The sequence below is a fragment of the Lissotriton helveticus genome, chromosome 12, assembly GCF_964261635.1.
Source record: "Lissotriton helveticus chromosome 12, aLisHel1.1, whole genome shotgun sequence".
In the NCBI taxonomy this organism is placed as follows: domain Eukaryota; kingdom Metazoa; phylum Chordata; class Amphibia; order Caudata; family Salamandridae; genus Lissotriton; species Lissotriton helveticus.
The window spans coordinates 682,087,688-682,110,671 of record NC_136073.1 but is presented as its reverse complement, the minus strand read 5'-3'; the positions used below and the strand labels follow the sequence as shown (position 1 = coordinate 682,110,671).

General features: G+C 43.3%; 1 protein-coding gene across 6 annotated transcripts in view; it reads right to left on the bottom strand.

Annotated features, from left to right (window-relative positions):
- Window positions 1-909: 909 nt before the first annotated feature.
- Window positions 910-22,984, bottom strand: part of LOC144799177 (C-type lectin domain family 18 member A-like) — a 901,971-nt gene continuing 879,896 nt past the window's right edge. For all 6 annotated transcript variants that reach the window (XM_078670425.1, XM_078670423.1, XM_078670422.1 and 3 more), the window contains one exon: window positions 910-6,202. In XM_078670425.1, the coding sequence (XP_078526551.1) occupies window positions 6,165-6,202 (38 nt within the window). In that variant the 3' untranslated portion in view covers window positions 910-6,164. The remainder of the gene's footprint in view (window positions 6,203-22,984) is intronic.

Sequence of the window (22,984 nt, the reverse complement as noted above, 5' to 3'; positions counted from 1 at the left end):
GGATCCGTTTCACTGTTTGTACTAGTTCACTCTTGTCAAGTGTTTTGAACAAGTGAAGAGTACACTTTAGGGATTAGCAGGTTTATTTTAGATTTGAAATAACTATAAGGAATCAGTCAGCCAGTATTTACACTTTCGTGCATTTATACTTTGCTGAGTGCACTGACCTGTAAAGTAGGTATTTTGGATCAGTTATATTCCCCCTAAAGTCTCTGTGTCAATGTTCTGTTATCTGGTGGAGTGGCTAGAATAACTGAGTATGCCTTCAGGGACCAAATTCTTCTCTACTCCACAATCGCACTGTATTCTGTTTAGTGGTGACCAGGTGATGTTTAAATTTTGAGTTCCTCTTGTTTGTTGAACATTTTAACTTAGTAACACACGCTGTTAGGGTAAAACATGAATGTTGTGTTCTATATAGTGTTTTATTGCCGAACTAGATATATAGTACATTTTTACAATGTGACTGATGTAATGTCATTTAGGCTACACATTAGTACTGATTTTTATTAATTGAACAAATAAAGATATCTATAACAGCACACCTGTCTATGATATAGCGGTTAGCCTTTCACACAGGTTGACACAACCCCATTCTAGCCTCACCAATTTATCTGCATCCTGAAGAAGAAGGGGGTACTCACAAGGTCAAACAATGGCAGGTGAGAGCCCCATTGACTTGCATGGGCATGCCAACAGGCCTAAGCTTCCAAGCGTGAAAGATAAAAAATGGTCAGAGGAAAGGACATTAGTGTCAATCATAAGTGTGTAACTGATGCCTCATCTCCCATGTGATGCTTATAAGAAGCAGCATATATTTATGACATGAAAATAAATGTAGCACAATAACTTGTTATTTAGAGCAGCTGTATTAATAAACCCACATTCAAACACTTCTTACTAGAGGGCAAAGGTGAAATTTGAGTTTATTTCCACAGTAGAGCGAACTTGATATGAGAGAATCACTGTTTATTACCAACTAGATTGCATATTACAATTGCTTTACACATGGAAGCATCTCATGTCATTTGAGATGTCATCAGTGATGTCAGCAATGATATAATTTAACATGTAATGAGTGATGTAATATGAGATGTAAAAAAAGCCCTGCATGGAGAAGGCGCAAGTTATAGTTAGCTCAGTGAACTATAACCAGGGCCTCTGGGAATATGACATTTTGTGGCTGCTGCATTTTCTGGATAATTATGAATTTGCTGCATTTGCCACATAATACATCATCTACAGATTTTAACAACAAAACATTTTTTTTCTAGCTCAAACAGATGAAAAGCTACTTAAAACACATTAACACGTGTTGCAGCACAGTGCAAGGCCCTTCATAAACGTTTGACTGGTCACCCCCTGTTACTTATTGCTGGATTTGGGTTTGTAACTGGTGAAACCTGTGCCCAGACAGTTTTGACATGTGTAAAAATTACAAAATAATGAAATAATACTATCACAAAAAGTGAATGAAATTGTTTTTTTTATTAAACACGAGTTTTTAATCTTCCTGACTATAATGACACTTTAACCTTTGTTTTTTTCACAGAAATTCTCGTTTTTTTCACATAAACATCTTATTAATAAACCTAACTATAACGTCAATTTAAGCTTTGTTTTTTACAGTGAAATAAAAATATATATCTAGGGAATCAATTATATGACTCATGTTGGCACCCCGCATAAGACACATCAGCACATCTGGGTCGCAAATTACCAGAGTTAGTTGCGTGGCCTACTGTGTGAACTTATTTATTCATTAGTGTTTTCAGAGATCTTGATCCCAAGTACCATTTGCTATAACATACCTAAATACAGCCTGGTGCACACGCGGACGGGAAGATGGGAGCGGGGTATTTATTAACATTTTCAATGGGCGCAAAGCACCACATCAATTTACCTACCATCAAAGGCCCATGGGTGCAACACAAAATTGTGCAGTGGTGCACAAGTGCCCAAGTAATGCCTTAAGTAAAAATCTAGGTGATACGCTCAGGACATGAGCCTACTCCTGTTTTATGGCAAAGGTTAACACATATATATATATATATATATATATATACAGAATCAGCAGCAAAGATGAGGTGGCTGGCAGGTACGAGGGAAAAGGGGCTACTCAATGAATATGAGCAACAGAAGTAGCATATAATTCACAGCTAGGATAACGGAGGCTGCTGGCGTGATCTCTGCATTGGCTATTGTGCGGTGTATAAAAGACTACAAGGGTCTAATTCATAAAGTGTGATAAATGCACAGAAGAAGTGCATGCCCTGTAGATGGAAGACACAAATATCAGAAAGTGTTACTTTATATATGTGTGTTGTATTCTTTTTGAATCCAGGAAATTGCAACAGTTCATCGGAGGACTTTAGAGCAGGACCAAAGATCCGCAGTATTAGGGAACGTAGTGAGAAATACCATGTAACACAAAGGAATGCTATCCTCACACAATCGAACCTCATTAATTATGCAAAATATTAATGAATGCACACCTGGAAAATAATACATAGGTTATTACTCGTAAGAGTAATAGCAGCAGCATTACATTTTTCAAATGAGTCGAGTAACTGTATAACCAATAGGCTATACTTTACAAAAATGAAATTAACAATGCACTGTAAGCCATACAGTGATATCTCCAGTAAGGCACTATACACTATATTATAAATTGGGTACTATACACTATATTTTAGATTGGGTGTTAATAGGATTGGAAATCCCACAGCTGGTAATTACAGGATGCTAGAACTTACTGGGTGTCAGATTCCCTACTGATTATGAGTTTGCCCTTGGAATAAGAAAGAACTGTGGAAATCTGTTTCACGCACATTGGTGCAGTTTTACATTCAGTAGGGATATTATTCTTCGCTGTTGACATTTCACAGGGTAATGGGGAATATCGGATGTGTGGGTTGTCCTGCAAAACTCTTCGTTTAGGGCCAAATAAGAATTCACCCACAACATTTAATGGACGACTACTTACAAGTGGATTTTAGTGATTCTACTTGTCTTATAATCTTCTGGAGCATTATATAATATTTTCTGTAATTCCAGTCACGACGAATAAGACTGCTTTTAGCAACTGAGAAAACACTGAATCAAAGCTTTTGGCCTTAGAAGCATTGTATTGGAACATGTAAGGTGAAATGTATGACTGCTTCTTTGGTCTGACGTGTGAGTATTGTAAAATGGTGGCTCCCCCGTAAACATCATCCCCACCTTTTGGTTTGGTGTAGGTCTGGACAAAATTGTATTTAGGCTGGAGTAATTGGTATAATTTTGCATAACACAATTCTTGCAAAATGACAAATATTGCGCTATTTTGCCTCATCGCATTATTTCAGGGAGACATTTTACACTACATGTACCGTTTGGGTAATTTTTTAACAAGAGCATCAATTCGAGTAATTCTTTAGCACACAACTATAAATCCTAGAAGCTACCAACATTTCCGTTAATGAGGGTGGTTAACAAACATTTAATGTACATTTTTGTGCTGGAGCAGACCATTATGGTAACGTTTTGCGCAAAACTACAAATCTGAACATGAAGAGCACTGTTTTGAATGCGAGCAACCGAAAATCAACTCTAATTTACATTTCCAGTCTAATTTTTACCTGAACTGAGTGGAGCTTTCGGGACATTTTTAAGAGTAAGATACATTTGGCGAATTATGTGTAATTTACACAAAATTACATGAATTATGCTCACCCTTAGTTTGGAGAAGAAATAACACCCAATGAGTAATGTTTTAGATCTCAAAGTATTCACAATTTGAGGACAAGTGAGCATGAATTCATGAGCTAATCGACCCATTGTAATTTTTGACCAATTGTTGGCACCATTCAAAAGCAAAGATCTCAGGCTCCTCCTGCACTGCCAGGAAAACTTTCCATGAGATGCAAAGGAGATGACACACCAAGGAAGAGGAATTGGCAAAATCTGAGCCGCTTTACAAATTGGTCCCATGCACAAGTACAGTTCCAGTCAGCTTGGGGTCTGACATTGGCTCTGTGAAGTCCTGCAGGTTAGCCAATGTTGTCAGACAAACTCCAGGGTTAGCCACTGAAGGCAGCCAAAAGGCAGATTGTGGGAGAGATAAGAGTGTAAAGCTTGAGTCAATCTTCATAGCATGCATAAGAAAGAGCCGGGCAGTGGTATCGCTGGTCATGAATTATATGCAATGTGCTTCTGTGCATCTACCCTCTACATACAACAAAGGAGGTCATGAAGATAAACTTCTTCCCTAAGCCAAAGAAACAGGACTTTGGTTGCTCAAAAGTGACCAGCCTGAGACATATGCAGTTACTGCCGGCTAGTAACATCCTACAATGCGGACAACACACTAATCAAAAATGGAATTCCTTCTGTATCACACATCTAAGAGGCAATACGTAAACAAAATGTTCTTAACAGTGAATGATATCACACAGGAATACCTGTATCAATTTTAAAATCTCTGGTCTCCCAACCACAAAACATGGGCTCCTTGAAGCAAAAACTATGCAGTGATCTATTGGATTATCTTTGCTCCCCACACCCTGGTGGAAGATATGAAAAACATACAGCAGAATGAAGCCTTCATCTTGGCACCTCTTCAGTGCAGGAAATGTTGTGTTTTCCTCAACCACCTCATCATTTGTGATTTAATAGTGTCTGAAAAAACTTGCACTAACTCGTGAGTTAAAGGATTCTGACATAAATTCGTATAATATGTAAAGCAAAGGAACCATAACTCATGGTTTCCACCAAAATATCAAGGTTTTCATATTGACCTGCACTTATATCGACTATCAACTTAATTGTTAAGGCAAGCTGTGGAGTTAGAAGATCAAATCTATAACTACCCAATGTATGTGTACCTTGACAATATGCTGGAATGATATGCTCTGCTGCTATATAAGTGTATAGGAGCCAGTCAAGATTCTTGACCTTGACGTTTTGACGTACAACTGCTCATTACACCGTGTAAGCAAAGACGCATGTTTTTGAACGGCAGTCCCCTAACTTACCACTTCTAATCCTAAATATACTGCCATGTAAACTTTGTCAATAGCACTGGTATATCCCTTAAAGCAATCAATGTACTCATGAGATGCCATTCAGACCAGAACAAAAACAGATGTGAACAGTAAGATGCCCCTGGAACAACATGTAGATTGGAAAACTAACAATTTCTGTGCAGGGAGATAGACTTGGAATGGGGAATGACCCTGTGCCCCTGAGTACAGTTGAAGGGGTGAAGATGAAGAGCCTTCCGCTGTGGAAGGTAAAGTTATATGCCGTTTAATTTGTTGTCTTTTAGGAGTAAGTTCCTGTTGATGCAAGGAGAGCTGCAAAACCTCTGCAAGAGAACGCAATGGGAAGCAATGCAGGCCATCGACTCGTAGGTTGAGCTGGAACTATTGCACAGAGTTTGGAGTGATACTGTCCTTCTTCATAATGAAGAGACTGCGCACCTATAAGTGATGTACAGCTAGAAGTTCATGGGGAAGGAAGAGCTGGGAGTGATGTACTTCCACTTCCTCTTCAGATTTGATTTACAGTTGGAAACAGATGACATGTGACCTCTCTTCAGAAAGGGCTTAGAGCTGGTGGGTTCTTGAAAGGGAGGTAGAGCTGAAACTTCAGGGAATGTGAAGCTTACTTAAATGGGAGGCAGAGCTTTATGTAACACCAACCTCTTCATACGAGTGGCAGAGTTTGAATTAGAAGTGATGAGGCGCCATGAGTAATCGTTGCCCACAGTATAGCAGTATGATGACCTCCTATTAAGGCTTGTTGAAGTTCAGACTGTGCCACTCGTGTCTTTGTATGCAAGGTCTGAGCAATGTCTATGGACAGAAAAGTCCCCTGCACAGTGTGTTGTCCACAAATGGTAAGAAAACTCAAGCGGTTGAGAGCTACTGCTCAGAATTGAAGTAGCTGATAACTTAGTTGTTTTTCATCAGTCCAGACCAAGCCTAACAAGATGATACGGTTTCCAGAGACTTCCAAAGAGATCTACAAATATTCAGGATACAGTCAGTTTATGGCACAGAAGCCATCATCGGAATCTCATCCGGGACACCAATAAGTACGTCAGTGTCGAAGGATACATCTGGAGTGGTGGGTCCCCTAATTCCACAGTTTGAGCAAGTTACATAATCTGCTGCCTCAATTCACCGCCCGTTGTGCCACATGGCTATGTGCTCTGGAGCTGAAAGAAAAAGCAGGTTAAAGTTAGAAAACTAAACAGTAGGTTAAACAATGTGTCATTGAGGTGAAACGTAAAAGCAAAGAACACCATGTGATGCCTTTCTAAGACCATTCAGATGTTAGCTGCTAGTCATCAGGACAATGTAGGTCCCTCCTCAGGCTGTTTTAATGCAACTGCATCTTCCCTAAGAGCAACCCAATTTAATTTTACAGTCTGTGAAAAGTAAACAGGTATTACCATGGCTCCCATTCAACTGTCCTTATAAGAAGGTACCCACAAAACAACAACACAGAGGTACAAACAGTACCCATGGGAAAAACAATCTCAATGAAAATGTTCACGTTCCCCTTGAAAAACAGTTTTTAGGTCAAGCTATTTATAGCTCTGAACTATTGTAGTTGAAACAACCCTCTTGAACAAGCTGATTTCTCCCAATGCATGTTGTCTACTGAAGCGTGAAGCTTCGCCAGGCGCGCGCTTGGCCTCACTCACACCCCATATGCTCGTTCCCTCCCACTTGCTTGCTCCCCCGCCCCCCACCGACTTGAAAGGAAGCCTCGCACACCAACATTTGTCTCTCACACCACCAGACATCAAAGGCTGCTGCTACCCCGCCCACCCACCCCCCACAGCAATGCCCATATGCTCTCGCCTCCTGTCTCTCCCCCCTCTCTCTCACGCACTCTTCTTCCCTCCTCTCATTTACTCTCCCTCACACACTCGCTTATGTTTACTCTCCCTCCTCCCCCCTCCCATATCCTCTCCCTCCAAGCCCGTGGCCTCTCATTAATGCCCACTTATCTTCCCTTGGCCTGCTGCTTCTTAATCGAGTGCGCTGAATTTACCTCTGATTTTTCTCTCACTCGCCCTTTCTCTCTCTCTTCACAGCCCTCTCTCTCATTAATCTTCCGCTGTCTCTCAGTCTTGTTAATAAGACATGCTGCTGTTTTCTTTCTTTTTACCCTCCTTTTCTCTTCTCTCATTTTCTTCTCCCCTTCTATGTTTTCTCTCCCTCGCTAGTCGCTTCGCCCTTCACCACCTTTCTTTTTTTCCTTCATCTCATCTTTCATTCTCTGTCTCGTTATCTTTCCCTCGTCTCTCTTTCCTTCCCCTTCCTTTTGTGTAATTTCCGCCGGAATTTTTCGGTCTTGTTTGTGTTTGTTTTTTAGACACGGAAAAATGAAGTGATTTGCCCAGAATCACAGGGTGCTGCTCAGTTTCAAAATCCGCGGCTCTGGCGTAAGACATCCTACGCTTTTATGCAAGAGAGCAGAATCTACTACAGATTAGACAGGGACTCTTTCCACTTGGCTATGATTTCTGGCGCTCGCTTTCCATTTTTTTATCCCATGCAATTCAATTTGAGAATGCTTTATTGACAATGCCAGAGCGTTTAAAATTCACAAATAAGGGTATACTTCGCATCCGATTTTGAAAGCCCTTTGATGGTGCTTCAAACTGGAAGGTATTTCACCTCTTCCTGCCTCCCTTGAGTTATTATCAAGAAGTAGACTGCTTGGGATTTACGAAAGTGAAGGCTGGTGTCCCTGTTCTGCTTGTACTCGGACAGGATGTTGAGACGCCTTCCGGGCTGCCTGGCTTCTTGTTATTCACTCCCTCTCTCTCTCTCACACACTCTCTCTCTCTCTCTCTCTCACACACACACTCTCTCTCTCTCTAACACACACACTCTTTCTCTCACACACACACTCTCACACACACATACACTCTCTCTCACACACACACTCTCTCTCTCTCTCACACACACACTCTCTCTCACACACTCTCTCTCACACACACTCTCTCACACACACTCACTCTCTCTCTCTCACACACACTCTCTCTCACACACACTCTCTCTCACACACACTCTCTATCTCTCTCACACACACACACTCTCTCTCTCTCTCACACACACACACACACACACACTCTCTCACACACACTCTCTCACACACACACTCTCTCTCTCACACACACAGTACAGCCTTCTACCGCCACCACTCTGCCACTCTCTCCATCAACACTCTACCACTCTTGTTTTAAACTTTATTGTTTAGTTAATTAAAACCATAACAAATGTCCTTTACATTAAGCAACCAATATTGAAAAGGGGAATAGGTCACATAAAAGGAAAAAAAATAACGTTGATCAGGATATAATCTTAATAATAATTCTTCCAACGGCTAAAATACAATGTAATTGAGTGCCACCACTCTATGCGCCACCACTCTATGCGCCACCACCCTATCCATCACTCTAGCGCCCACACTCTAGCGCCCACACTCTTAGGCCCACACTCTAGGGCCCACACTCTAGCACCACCACTCTACCCTCCAACTCCACCTTCAAAATCCACCATCCAAATCCACCATCCAAGCACTACTACGCCCTCCAAATACACCCTCCGACTACACCCTCTAACTCCACAATCCAACTACATACTCCAACTCAACACTCCAAATCCACACTCCAACTCCTTCCTCCAACTACAAATCCACCCTCCAAAAACACCATCCAACTCCACCCTCCAACTCCAACATCCAAATACACCCTACAAATACACCCTCCAACTACAACTCCTGCCTCCAAATCCACCCGCAAACTACAACTACGGACTCCAACTCCACCCTCAAAATCCAACTCCACCCTACAGCTCCACCATCCAACTCCAACCTCCAAATCCACCCTCCAAATCCAGCCTCCAAATCCACCCTCCAACTCCATCCTCCAAATACACACTCCAACTACACCATCAAACTACACTATCAAACTACACCATCCAAATCAAAATCCTACATCCAAATCCACCCTCCAACTCCACCCTCCAACTACACCCTACAACTGCACCCTACAACTCTACCCTCCAACTCAAACTCCACCCTCCAAATCATCCCTCCAACACAACCCCTCAATGCCACAGCACCACTCAATGCCACAGCACCACTCAGCGCACAGCATCCCTCAACGCCACAGCATCCCGCAACGCCACAGCATCCCGCAACGCCACAGCATCACTCAACGCAACAGCATCACTCAGCGCCACAGAATCCCTCAGCACCACTGAATGCCACAGCACCACTCAATGCCACAGCACCACTCAATGCCACAGCATCACTCAGCACCACTCAACGCCACAGCACCACTCAATGCCACAGCACCACTCAATGCCACAGCACAACTCAGCGCACAGCATCCCTCATGCCACAGCATTATTCAATGCCACAGCATTACTCAATGCCACAGCATCACTCAATGCCACAACATCACTCAATGCCACAGCATCACTCAATGCCACAGCATCACTCAGCACCACTCAACGCCACAGCACCACTCAACGGCACAGAACCAGTCAACACCACAGCACCAGTCAACACCACAGCATCACTCAGCGCCACAGAATCACTCAGCACCCCTCAACGCCACAGCACCACTCAATGCCACAACACCACTCAACGACACAGCACCACTCAGCGCACAGCATCCCTCAACACCACAGCATCACTCAACGCCACAGCATTACTCAACGCCACAGCATTACTCAACGCCACAGCATCACTCAACGCCACAGCATCACGCAACGCCACAGCATCACGCAACGCCACAGCATCACTCAACGCCACAGCATCACTCAGCGCCACAGCATCACTCAGCGCCACAGCACCACTCAACGCCACAGCACCACTCAACGCCACAGAACCATTCAACACCACAGCACCACTCAAAACCACAGCACCACTCAAAACCACAGCACCACTCAACGCCACAGCATCACTCAGCGTCACAGAATCCCTCAGCACCACTGAATGCCACAGCACCCCACAACGCCACAGCACCACTCATTGCCACAGCACCACTCAGCGCACAGCATCCCTCAACGCCACAGCATCACTCAACGGCACAGCATTACTCAACGCCACAGTATCACTCAATGCCACAGCATCACTCAACGCCACAGCATCACTCAGCACCACTCAATGCCACAGCACCACTGAGTGCCACAGCATCACTCAACACCACTGAATGCCTCAGCATCACTCAGCACCACTGAATGCCACAGCATCATTCAGCACCACTGAAGGCCACAGCATCACTCAGCACCACTGAAGGCCACAGCATCACTCAGCACCACTGAAGGCCACAGCATCACTCAGCACCACTGAACGCCACAGCATCACTCTTTGCAACCATTCAACAACAACTGGTTCTAATATGTTCTCTCAATGTTTCAAGCTTTCACAAAAAGATGTTAATATTTCACTACTGTTCTTGGATTTTCATCACAATAAAATACACTGAACATAATCTTCCCAAAAGTTATTTACAAAAGTTTAAGCTATTGCCATTATAAATTACAATAACTTTTATTTAAGTATTAATTATTTAAAAAAATAAAAGGCATTGTTACTTGTAATATTAATACATCTAAGTCATGTAAATACAACACATATTGCATTACAAATGCTATAGGTGTCACGTTTGCGAAAGTTAAAACTATTAGCATTGTAAATGACAAAGCTATTAATTTCGCTATTTTCAAAACCAACACATAAATAAAAAATGTGTCATTTACAATACCAATACCTCAAACTTTCCTAATGCGAGACCTATTGCATTGCAAATGCTTGTTTGGTATTCACTTGGGAACAATCTGGGAATTTCATTGTTTCTGTGTCGTCTCTGCGGACTGTGTGAAGATTGTGGGCATGGAAGAATTGTAGAGAAAAGGGCCATGTTGGGATTTTAGGCATAAAACACTTGTTCCCGTTTAATCCAATTTACAAAGTCTCAAATTGTCGTAAGTTCCGCTGTTTTTGCCTTTTGGGGCTCCAATTAAGGGCATCATACCCATTTTCTCGATGTTCTATCCTGGGATGGAATAATGTTCTCGAAAAGGTTTATCTTTCTTCCTGTGATTAATGCCCTAGATTTGTCTTCATTCTTTGTCTAACAAGCAGAACAGCAATTTATTTCCCGCTCTTTATTAAGTCGAATAATGTTACGCAAAACTGAAGCGGTGGGCGTGCAGGTGTCTAATCTAAGCAGAGGTGATTTGCACACTTTTTGACTTCTAACCACAGTAACTACTCTACTACATGTATGTACGAGACATCTCGATTATCAGAAAAGATTTTTGATATGAACATGCCGCTTGCCTAGCGGTTTACAAGACAATGCTCATGTTTTATCTCAGGTACAATGTGGCTGTGAAAGTAGAGCAAGTTCGAAACAGAGTCTTGGGCACAAGCAGCAATCTGACCCCTTGGCTTAAACTCGGATTACATGGATTCCATCCAGGTACAATCCCAATCCAAACACAGACAAAGCAGGCCGACTACTATATATTTCGTAAGGGTGTGCGAAATTCGTAAAATGTGCTTTTATGTAATTACATGAAATTTCAGAAAAATCAACCATGATTAAGTGAAAAAGCAAAACCAGCATTTGGCCATATATTTTAGAACAAAATGTGTCCTTGCATCCACTTTGGACACGAGGAGGCGTTTTTACTACAAAAATAGTGTAAAAAACATAAATGCCGCGAACAGCTGCAACATGGCATAACAGTGTAATTTGGAGAATTTCATGTAACAATCGGAACAAATACATGCGCATATAGGGCATTTTGCATGGGCCTACTTTCCAGACTGCTGTGCTACAGAATCAGCGCCCTCTCTAGCGCAATCACCCCAGAATGCGCTGCGCTGATGCTTGTTTCCAGTTCTTTCTGTGTAGCATCCATGAGAGTTAAAGTGTTATTTGCAACTTTCCTATTTATGTCGGCGAAAACTATGTCAATTATCAGCATGAACGCCACTATTTCAGGCAGACCCCAGCATGCTGAACTGTTCTTACTTCGAGGATGACTATTTTACTCTCCCGTGCCTCCAAAACATTTATCAGGACCGGTGCATTGTAACTGAATATTAGGATGACAGCAGAAGGTTGGTATTAGACAGGGGGACTGCTCCATTGGAGCGCCAGAGCGTCGCGCCTTGAAATGTTTGCCCCCTTGGCTCCAGAAGTACAGTTTAGGTTGTTTTTTCTGTCCAAACGGCCGCGATTTCTTCATTTTAGGGCAGGTGTCAATGAAAATGAGTAAGAGCGCAGGGGGGCAGCTGTGGGTAGGGCTTCAGAGCAGTTATTGTTTGAAGTAAAGTGCGCATGTCGGATTGGACGGATATCTTTCTGCCTCCAAGCAAACATGCGCACTTGAAGCTTCTCCTATAAGCACATTAGTGAGCCGGGGGATGTTGGAGTTGCGACCCCTCGGTCTCCTGAGGAGCGCTGAGTTTGCCGGCTCCAGCCAATCCTGGTGCTGCTTCCATGCGATTTGATAACATAAAAAGCAAGGAAGCAGTGTCTGGATTGCTCCGGATACAATCTCTGCTATTGCTACCAGCTACGTTGGACTTTAAAGGCACTCGTAATTTTATTCCTCGTTGGAATTAGAGACAGAGTCGGACAATATGAGTGGGACCCAAACTGAGCTGTCGGCCGTGCAATAAATGCAAACAGGGCTCCTATTCATTCTTAAAATGGTATGAGTTTGATGAGATTATTAAAGTGTTGCATATTGCATTCAGGGGAGAGGATGTGGCCTATCGGTCCAAACTGCCAACTTTGGAACGGAGGAGGGTACAGTGTGCCCTCACAGTATCTTAAGGGGTGCAACAGGAGGGTGCAGCGAGTTGTCTCAACATCTAGAGAGCAGAAAGTGGAGCAATGTAGGGAGCAATGAGCCCTCACAGCACCTGGCAAGTGCAAGAGGAGCAGGAAATCCAGTGTGCCCTCACAGCATCTACGGGGTGAAAAAGGAGCAGAGAGGCCTCACAGCATCTAGAGGGTGCAAGAGGAGCAGAGAAGGCCACTGTGAGCCCTCACCGTATCTAGAGAGTGAAAAAGGTGCAGAGGAGGGCACAGTGAGCCCTCACATCATCCAGGACAGCCAACATGCTCCCTGTTTAATGGCTGTGCTCTCCAGAAGGCCCAGTGCTGAAACGGTGGGGAACAACTGATGCTGTTAATTTAAATTCCCCCTTGTTATTTATCCCCTTTTTTTCACTTAGGGGCTTATTACAAGTCTGGTGGTCCACGGACCGCCAGACTTGCAGAGCATGGTATTGGTGGTCTTCTGACTGCAGTATTATGACTCGGGCTATCGGACCGCCCTGGAACCGACTGAAGCTGCGGTCTTGATGCCGCAATATGCTTGGCGGGACCGTCATGGTCCTGTCAAGCATATTACGAGTTTCTAGAGGGGGGGTAAACCAATTACACTGAAAACAGCCAAGTCTTAAGGCCTTTCCTGAATTTGAAGATGCTATTTTCACAGGTTTGCCGTTATGGCTGTAAAACTCTTTCCCCCCATCTTGCCTTGCTGATTCTGGGTACAGTTATGTTTCTCAGTGAGGCTGATCTAAGACTTCTTGCATGGACATAGGGTTTCAGAAGATTCGTCAGCTGTGTTGGCCCCATGTTATTGAGACATTTAAAGGCGATACATAATGATTTAAATTGCATCCTCTTGGCCACTGGAAGCCAATTTAGTTTAGTAAGCACCGGGGAGGCAGAGACAAACTTCGGGATGCCTAGCAATAGCCTGGCCGCTGCGTTCTGAGCCGTTTGGAGTTTGTTGATGCTACGGCGTGGAGCCCTGGAAAGGAGGACATTACAATAATCAAGTCCAGAAGAAATCAAGACTGATACCACCGTCTTCCTTAGGTTTATCGGTATTACCGGGAGGACTTTCCTCAGAATCTTCAGAATGAAAAATAAAGCTGGGGTGGCGGCATTGATTTGATTTTCAAAAGTAAGCTTTGCGTCAAAAAGCACCCCGAGATTTTTCACCTTGGGTACAGGCTTAGGCAACAGACCCAATTGGTTGGACCACCAGCTGTTGGTCCAAAAGGGGGATCAGGAAAGACAGTCCATGGATGCCATGCTTAAACCTTTCTGCTCTATGTTCTCAGACAAACCACGGAGAACCACACTAACAGAACATGCATCAAGACCATTTCATGCAGGGTAATAAAGCAATGACCCTACCTGATACCCGCAGCCTGGAGACAGGCAGTGAGTAATGAAGTACAGATCATGCTGGAAATTAGGGTTATTCGCCCCTTCCAGTGCGAATGGTCGTCCCCCATAGTGATGGCACCCAAGCCTGTAGGGTCTACCAGGTTTTGCATGGATTTCAGAGCCCTTAACTCAGTCTCCAAATTCAATTCTTACCACATCCCAAGGATTGATGAATTAATCGAAAAACTGGGAGAGGCTAGGTACATAACAACTGTGGACCTCACAAAGGATTACTGGCAGGTCCCGCTCAAAGAATCAGATAGGGAAAAGCCTTTGTCATGCCCGATGGACTGTATGAATTCACAGTCCTCCCATTTGGTCTTCACGGGGCACCCGCTACATTCCAACGCCTCATGAATAAGGTGCTCCGTGACCACCAAACGTTTTTGTCAGCCTATCTAGATGACATTGTGGTATACAGTGCCACGTGGGAGGACCACCTCACACACCTCCAACAAATACTATGGACCCTACAAACCGCTGGTCTCCACATAAATTCAAAGAAATCCAGTGTAGGTTTCCAGAAAGTCAGGTGCCTGGGGTATGTTTTAGGCCATGGCGTGATAGCACCGCAAGGAGAGAAAGTAAAGGCCATCAGAGAGACCCCTTTTCCCACTACCAAACGAGAAGTGAGGGCCTTCTTGGGCTTATTGGGGTACTACAGGCGTTTTATACCCCAATACTCGGAAATAGCAGGCCCCCTTACAGATATTCTGCGTAAAGATGTACGAGCCACAAGCCAAGACTCTCTTAAACCCACCAGAGACCTTGTTAGAGGCCTTCAGTCGCCTTAAAGAATCCATCACCACCAGTCCAGCCCTCACCTCTCCTGACTTCACCAGACCCTTTGTCCTCCACACTGACGCTTCCGACTGTGGGTTAGGTGTGGATTTGTCAGTTATCCCTGACGATATAGAACATCCTGTCATCTTTATAAGTAGAAAGTTATTTCCCAGGGAGATGAAGTATCCAACAATAGAAAAGGAATGTCTTGCAGTAAAGTGGGGTATTGATAAGCTGAGATATTATCTTGAAGGAATACACTTTACCCTGTACACAGTCCATGCACCACTACAATGGATGAGTAGGAATATGGGCCATAACCCCCGGGTCCTACGCTTGTTTCTGTCCCTTCAGCCTTTTTCCTTTTAGGTTAAGCACAGGAGAGTGACCGAGAATGAGAACGCTGACTTTTTGTCCAGGATAATTCCTCTCCCCGATCAGGAGAATCCCAGGGGGAGGGTGTGTCAAGATTACAACATTCCCCAAGACAAAGTGAAAGCTAAAGAGGGAGATGTACATATGGACGAATGGTGGTCCATCCCTATTGAAACCCGTCATCTCCTTTCGTTACAGCCGGAAGACTGTAACATCGAACATAGTGTATCATGGGATACCACCGTCCCTGTTTCGGAGTCCTGTCTCTTTAACGCAAGGGAACCCAGTGAACCCTCCATCCAGGAACTTGACGTCACCCTCCTTGGACCAATCCAGTGGAGTCCCTGTTGTAGGAGTGTGGCTGAAAACCCCGGAAGACACGTAGGTGGCACGCTCGTGAACACAACTCGAGAAGGGAAGGAGACGCCGGAAGACGGACAGCTACCGCGGACCCGGAGCCCCTGGGAGACGAGAGCCAGCAGAGATCCAGGAGGCCAATGACCTCTTGTTTCGCCCAGCCACGCTTCAGGAGGAGCGTGGCTTCACCAGGTACAGGATCGCTTCGCGGGGTGGGTTGAAGGGGGGAGAAGGACAGCGCGTAAAGTCCCATTAACTTATCTACCCTCTCCCGATGATTCCTCATCACGTACACAAATCCCTAGACCTGAGAATTTGCACCGGTGATCCCTTACTCCCTTTTTCCCAACCTTGTGTGATGACAGTAAGTCTCATATATTGCCTCCTTTGTCTTCTTTGCCCGAGGGACCACTGCCTCTGAAGAAAGAAGCAGACGGAAGGAGCTTTGGACCTAAAGCAGGAAGATACGGGAAAGAAGAATTATCCATACTCCTCATATAGAACTCTGGCGACTCATAAGAGACGTATATATTGCAAAATAAAACCTAGTCTTACTCGACGTGGAGTGGGCCTTATGTCTTATTGAGACCCCGAACCTCCGTCTCCATCACACAGATTAATAATGTTCTTGTTAAAATATACACCAAATCTCTTCCATTTCCCCGCATAACATGCCCTGGTAGTACGTTTTCTTGCTTCTTTAAGAATTGTCATACAATCTGGTGGTAAATTTAAGTATCCAAATTCTTTGACTTCAGGAGCCAGATCGCTAGGTTGAGCTCCTTGGGATTTGAGTGTCTAATTTCTCCATGGTTCTGAGTGAGAAGGCTGGAATTGAGGCGCAGTTTTTGATGTGGAATCACTGATATTTCTAACAGTGTGGTGAACCATGGTTGACGAGCGCATGTGGGAGCCACTAAAATGAGTGTGATGTCTGCCTGAGTTTCTGAACCAGAAATGTAAGGAGAGGGAGAGGCGGAAAAGCGTAAGCAAATATCCCTGACCAGTTCATTCCATAGGGCATTGCCTTTGGATAGAGGGTGTGGGAACCTGGCGGCGAAGTTTGGGCATTTTGAATTGTCTACTGTGGCGAACAAATCTATTTGTGGGAATCCCCATTTTTGGAAGTATGGAAGGAGAACCTGGGGATGAAGTTCCCATTTGTGTATTTGTTGCTGCATCCTGCTGAGGAGGCCGGCAATTTGATTATTTAGTCCTGTGAGGTATCCTGCCAGAATATGAATTCTGGGATCAATTGCCAAATGGGCTGAGAGAGGAGTGTCAGTTGTAGAGAATGTGTGCCCCCCCCCCCCCCCTCGTTTTAGTACATGGCTGTCATATTGTCTGTGTGGACTAGGACAACTGTCCCTGTCAGGTGATGTGAAAAAGCTTTTAGTGCTAGATAAACAGCTAGAAGCTCTACATAGTTAATGTGGAGATTTTGTTGCTTGCTGTCCCATAGACCCTGAATTGTTAGATTCTGAAGATGGGTAACCCAACCTGTGAGAGATGCGTCTCCTGTTAGTACGATCTGTGGAACAGAGTCGATGAAGGGTTGCCCTTTCGTGGGTTCCACCACTGCAGAGAACGATGGGTGCAGCTGTCTGCCAACTCTAGATCTGTTAATTGACCCTGTGATTGATTCCACTGATGTGCTAAGCATTCCTGTAGGGGACGCATGTGTAATCGTGCATGAGGCACTATTGCAATGCATGATGCCATCATCCATAGTATTGCATGAAAGTCCTGACTGTTAAGTATGGATTGGTTTGAAATTGTAGTAACAGAGTTTGACTATTTCGTACCCTGGCTACATTGGGAGAGGCTAGAGCTGTGTGAGTGTTTAGAGTCGCTCCTAGGTAGGATTGCATTTGTGATGGTTGAAGATGGGACTTTTGTCTATTGACTGTAAATCCCAATTGCTGGAGAAGGTGTAATGTAATTTAATTGTGTTACAAGCACTTTTGCTATGTGCTGGCTTTGATGAGCCTATCGTCTAGATATGGGAAGACATGAATTTGTTGTCTTCTGAGATGAACTGCTACTACAGAAAGACATTTTGTGAACACTCTGGATGCAGTAGTAACTCTGAGAGGAAGTATTTGAACTGATAGTGAATTCCTGCTATCACAAATCTGAGATATTTGCGATGTGCTGGGTGAACAGGAACGTGAAAGTATGGGTCTTTTAAGTCTAATGTTGACATATAGTCGCCTTGCTGTAAAAGTGGAAGCAATTGCTGAAGCGTAACCATATGGAAATGTTCTGACAGTATGTATAGCTTTAACACCCTTAGGTCCAAAATTGGCCTTAGGGACCCGTCCTTTTTTGGGATCAGGAAGTACAGTGAGTAAACACCTGACCCTTGGTGTTGTAATGAAACTGGTTCTATAGCTCCTTTTATGAAAAGAGGTTGTACTTCTTGTTTGAGGAGCTATAGGTTCAGTAAGGTAAGTTTGTGAATGTGAGGTAGAATATTGGGAGGGTTGCTGGTAAGCTCCAGGCAATAACCATATTGGATAATGTCTAATACCTATTTTTTTGATGTTATCGATTGCCAAATGGGAACAAATTGTTGAAGTCTTCCCCCGACAGGTGTAAAATGATTGGGGTAATTGTAGCCAAGTCAGTGCTTATTGGGAGATAGGGAGGTACATGTTGGTGTACCTGTACCCTTGAAATTGTTTCCTCTGTACCTACCTCACTAGAAACCTATAGTTGGATTTATATAAGGGAGCATTAGGGTCTGAAGAACTGCCATTGGATTGTCCTCTATAGAATGAATGACAAAAGGATCCTCTGTTAGATGGAGACTGAAGATCTCCCATAGATTTTGCTACCTCTATGTCTTTTTTCATTTTTTCGAGTGCCTCATCTACTTGAGGTCCAAAAAGGTGTTTTTTGTCAAAAGGAGTATTGAGGATAGATTGCTGAACCTCCGGTTTAAATCCTGAAATCCTAAGCCATGCATGTCATATAAGGAGAATGCTGGTGTTAATTCCCCTTGCTGCAGTGTCAGCAGCATTTAGAGCACATCTAATGGAGGAATTAGATATCAGTTTACCTTCTTGTACTAATTCTTGGGCTCTTTTCTTATGCACAGCTAGGATGTGTTGGAGCAAGTCTTCCATTTCATCCCAGTGGGCCCTTTCGTACCCGGCTAATAAGCCTTGTGTGTTGGCAATGTGCCATTGGTTAGCAGATTGAGCAGCTACTCTTACCTGATGCATCTATCAATTTGGATTCCTTGTCTGGAGGAGGTGCATCTGCTGAAGTTTGTGAATTTGCTCTTTTGCAAGCATTAGGTACTACTAAAGAATCTAAAGGTAACTGCCGTTTACTAAAAATGGGATCAGACGGTGAAGGTTTGTGTTTTTTGTCAATCCTAGGCATTAATATATGGGCACATATAGGGTCTTTAAAATGTAATTGGCATGCCTCATCATGCCTTTATCACAAAAAAACCTGCTCCGCTGTAAATCAGGCATTGAAGCACAGCTGGATTGCATTCAGCAATCCAGCTGAGACCCCAATGATGAAGCATGCCACCAACTAGGTAGGTGGGTAGGGTCTTCTAAAACAACCACTTGTTGTCTCTGCTGCCTCTCAAAAAGGGTACAGGTCATCAACTAGGACTATAACCCTCTAGGGATTTGGATTGATGTTATAGTCATCCCATGGGTCTGTTGGTAGTGGACTAATGCCATTATCATCATCATCCCATATATCAGGCTGTGTGTGTGGAGAACCCTGAGGTGTTATGTGTAAAGGATCGGAGCTTGGCAATTGTGGTAGTGGTGAGGATGGTGGAGGGGATGGAGGGGATTGAGGATTAGGGTAGATAGGACTTGTAGCCAGGTACTTCTTTTTTAGAAGAATTTTGTAGCAAGTGTCCTCTGAGTTTATCTTTCTTTTGGAAGGTGTCACACTTTTAGCCAAAATATTTCCAGCGTCTGGATTAATATAAATTTTCTTTTGCTCAGGGTCCAGTCTGTCCTTCATAATCTCCAGGATAGGTTCTGGAGGCTTTTGAAGGGTTTCTTTTGATTTCCATACTGAACCGGACTTGTCTTTTTTGTCTTCCGAAGGTTTCAGTTCCAAAGAGGTTCTTTTTTTTAATCTGTCCCAAGCCGAAAGGCTTGACTGACTGTTTAGGTGCTGAGACCGAGGGCGAGACGCTGGAAGCAGCGTCTCAGTGCCGACCATGGCCAGAAAGCAGTGGTGGTGCCAAATCCTTTTGTTTAATCGAAGAGAGTTTGAGAAGCAAAGGGGCTTTGTTACTCACGGCACCCTATCCTGGTGGAACGTCTTCGGACTCTGACTCGATTTCCAGCTCGGAGTCTGATTTTTGGACAGAGGAGGCCTCCTTCTCTTCTAGCACGGACGCCTCCATCTCTTTGTGTTTGGTGTCTTCCCCGAAGATATCCGGAGTGTGTTCAATGTTTTGTCGCTGCATGCCCCTTCGTCAAGACCGACGATCGGAATGATCAACAACCGTCGCAATCCTCTTCTTTGTGCTCTGGTGAGAAGCACAAGTTGCAGACTTTATGAAGGTCGGTGCGCGGGTACTTGGGAGTGGAACCGAGGACAGAATTGAAGCAGAGTCTGTTCCATCAGCGAAGACTAGCTGATATGTAACAGAGTGGAAGTCAACCGACGCAGCTAAGCCCAAAGGCCTCCCACGATGTCTTCTCGATCGAAGATGAAGTGTTTTCTGATCTATTTGATACAGGGAGAATAGTGAGACACGTGCGAGAACAATTCCGACGAGGGTACATGCGCACCGAGGGGAACCTGAAAGACGGTTTCGAATCGGAGCACCGCAATTCACGTCCGAACCCGATGGCGGAAAGAAAACAATCTAACAATGGAGTCGATGCCCATGCTCAATATCACTGAAAGGAGGGGTCACCTTACCTCGTGACAAGAAAACACTTCTTCAAAGAAAAACAACTTGCAAACATCTGGACCCAACACTAGATGGCAGGAGTATGCAAAGCATGTCTATCTACAGCACACATGCCACAAACCCTTAGTTAGCTAGCATCATTAATTTATTAAAAGGTGCTACATATAACAATGACATCTTCTCCTCCTCCAACATCAAACTGGGACAACTCGATCGCTCTCTAAAAAAACCCTAAACTTGACCCCAATAAAAGGTCAGTGACTAACCCATCACCACCCTACCCCCCCTAGAGAAAGTCTTAAAGAGATTGTTGCCATCAAACTACAGTAGCTACTGACTGCCACTAGCTGGCACAGTCATACCAGTCCAGGTTCTGTCTCGGATACACCTCTGAAAAATCAATCAAACTGGTGATTGGATAATTGACAGTGGAGACCCCTAAACCTCTTGTTCTCTTGAAATATTCAGTGGCCATTGATACAGCATAGGTTCAAATCCTACTTTCCACCCTCCCTTGCCCCCAGATCACAATTATGGATGATGTCCTAGTCTCACTCACCTTTCTCTCAGGCAAACACCAATTTGTCTAAACGGACTCTTCAAGATCTTGTCAGTACTTGTTTCTCGTGTGTATATTGTCAATAGTACTCTTCAGTACATGTGTGTCTCTGAGACGGTCAGCATTTATCTGAAACTCCATTATGTGAAGGGCACACTACTTTTCATGCTTTAGAGTTTTACATTCCATTTCCTTTATTTAGCCTGTTGTTTAGCCTGTCTATTACTCTTTTGCATAGTGGAAAACCTACTCCCACAATCATACCTGTCTTCAACAGAGAATTGCATGTAAGTTTGGCATGTCATATGAACACTTTTTTCTCGTAGTGAAATGTTTATCACCCCAAGTATCTTGTGTTCCTCTGACTAACTTAAACCCTCTTCTAACATGTTTCCATTGTCTATTACGTGGTAAAGATATTCATCTTGAAGTCCTTTGACGTAGAAGGTAGTACAGCATCCAATCCTATGTTGTTGGTTGTTTAATACATTGGTCATAATATAATTATTAATTTCTCTCTGTAATCATCTAAGTTAAATGCTATAGTAGAATTTCTTGTTCATTTATCTGATATATTCTTGTTTTATTTACTCAGTTTGCTTAACACCAATGGTAAACTCCAAGATACTCAAGAAGTGGTCAATGTAATCTAATCCATTTCTTCATTTAACCTAGTTTGTGGGTATCCATTAAAATCTATTTTTGTTCATTTACTAGCAATAGTTCCTGTATATAATTCTTTTTGTTACCATGTATCTCATCTATTATAAATCATCTAATCTCTCTTCAAGTGTGTTTTAAATTCATATAATCTTTTGTTATTGAACAGCATTTGAGAAAAGGCACATTTGATCGAAAATGTCATATAGTTGATCTATGTTCTTGTATTCAAGCTCCCACTTTCTCCATAATCTGCCCTATAGGCAGGGTCACTGGATTTATGCCATTGTGCGGCCATGGTGATTTTCACATAATTGTAGGTTTGCCGCATTTGCCACATAATCCATCATCTACCACATAACCTGCAGATTGTAACACAAATACATTTTGTTTCTAGCTCAAATGGTTCAAAAGTAAGTAAAAGCGCAGTGACACATGATGCAGTTAACTGGAATGTCTTTTGCAAAGGTTGACTGGTCACCTTTCTTTAGCTTATTGCTAATATGGCTGTGTTAAAATGTTACTAATGAGGTGCAACCAATACTCAGACAGTCTTAACAAGTGTAAAAATGAGAAAATGATGAAGTAATACTATCATAAAATGTGCTGCATAATGCCTCATTGTTTGCCTTTTCTTGCCACATAATTTACTCAACCTTGCTGCATAATTTGACCCTCCCCTGTCACATAATTCAAGTGGCTCTGCCTATAGGCATTGCTTTGCAACAACAAACATTCTGTACACCACATAACATTCTGTACACCATATTATTCTATTATATCACATGTGTATTGGTATAGTACCTTCTCATACTTTATTTTTTTAATTAATCTGCCTATATACAATAATTACATTACCTACAAAGCCTGCAGCTTTGAAGTCCTTGTAATGGCAGCAGTCTCCATAGTTGTCTCAAATTATCGCCTCTACTCTTATCATGAGTGCGAATGTACAAGTCTATCCCTTATTGATCTTCCATTCCTTTTGTACTAACATTCAGAATCTCCCATTTGTTACTGATCAAGGTATTTAAACAATTTCTCATATAAGTGTAGC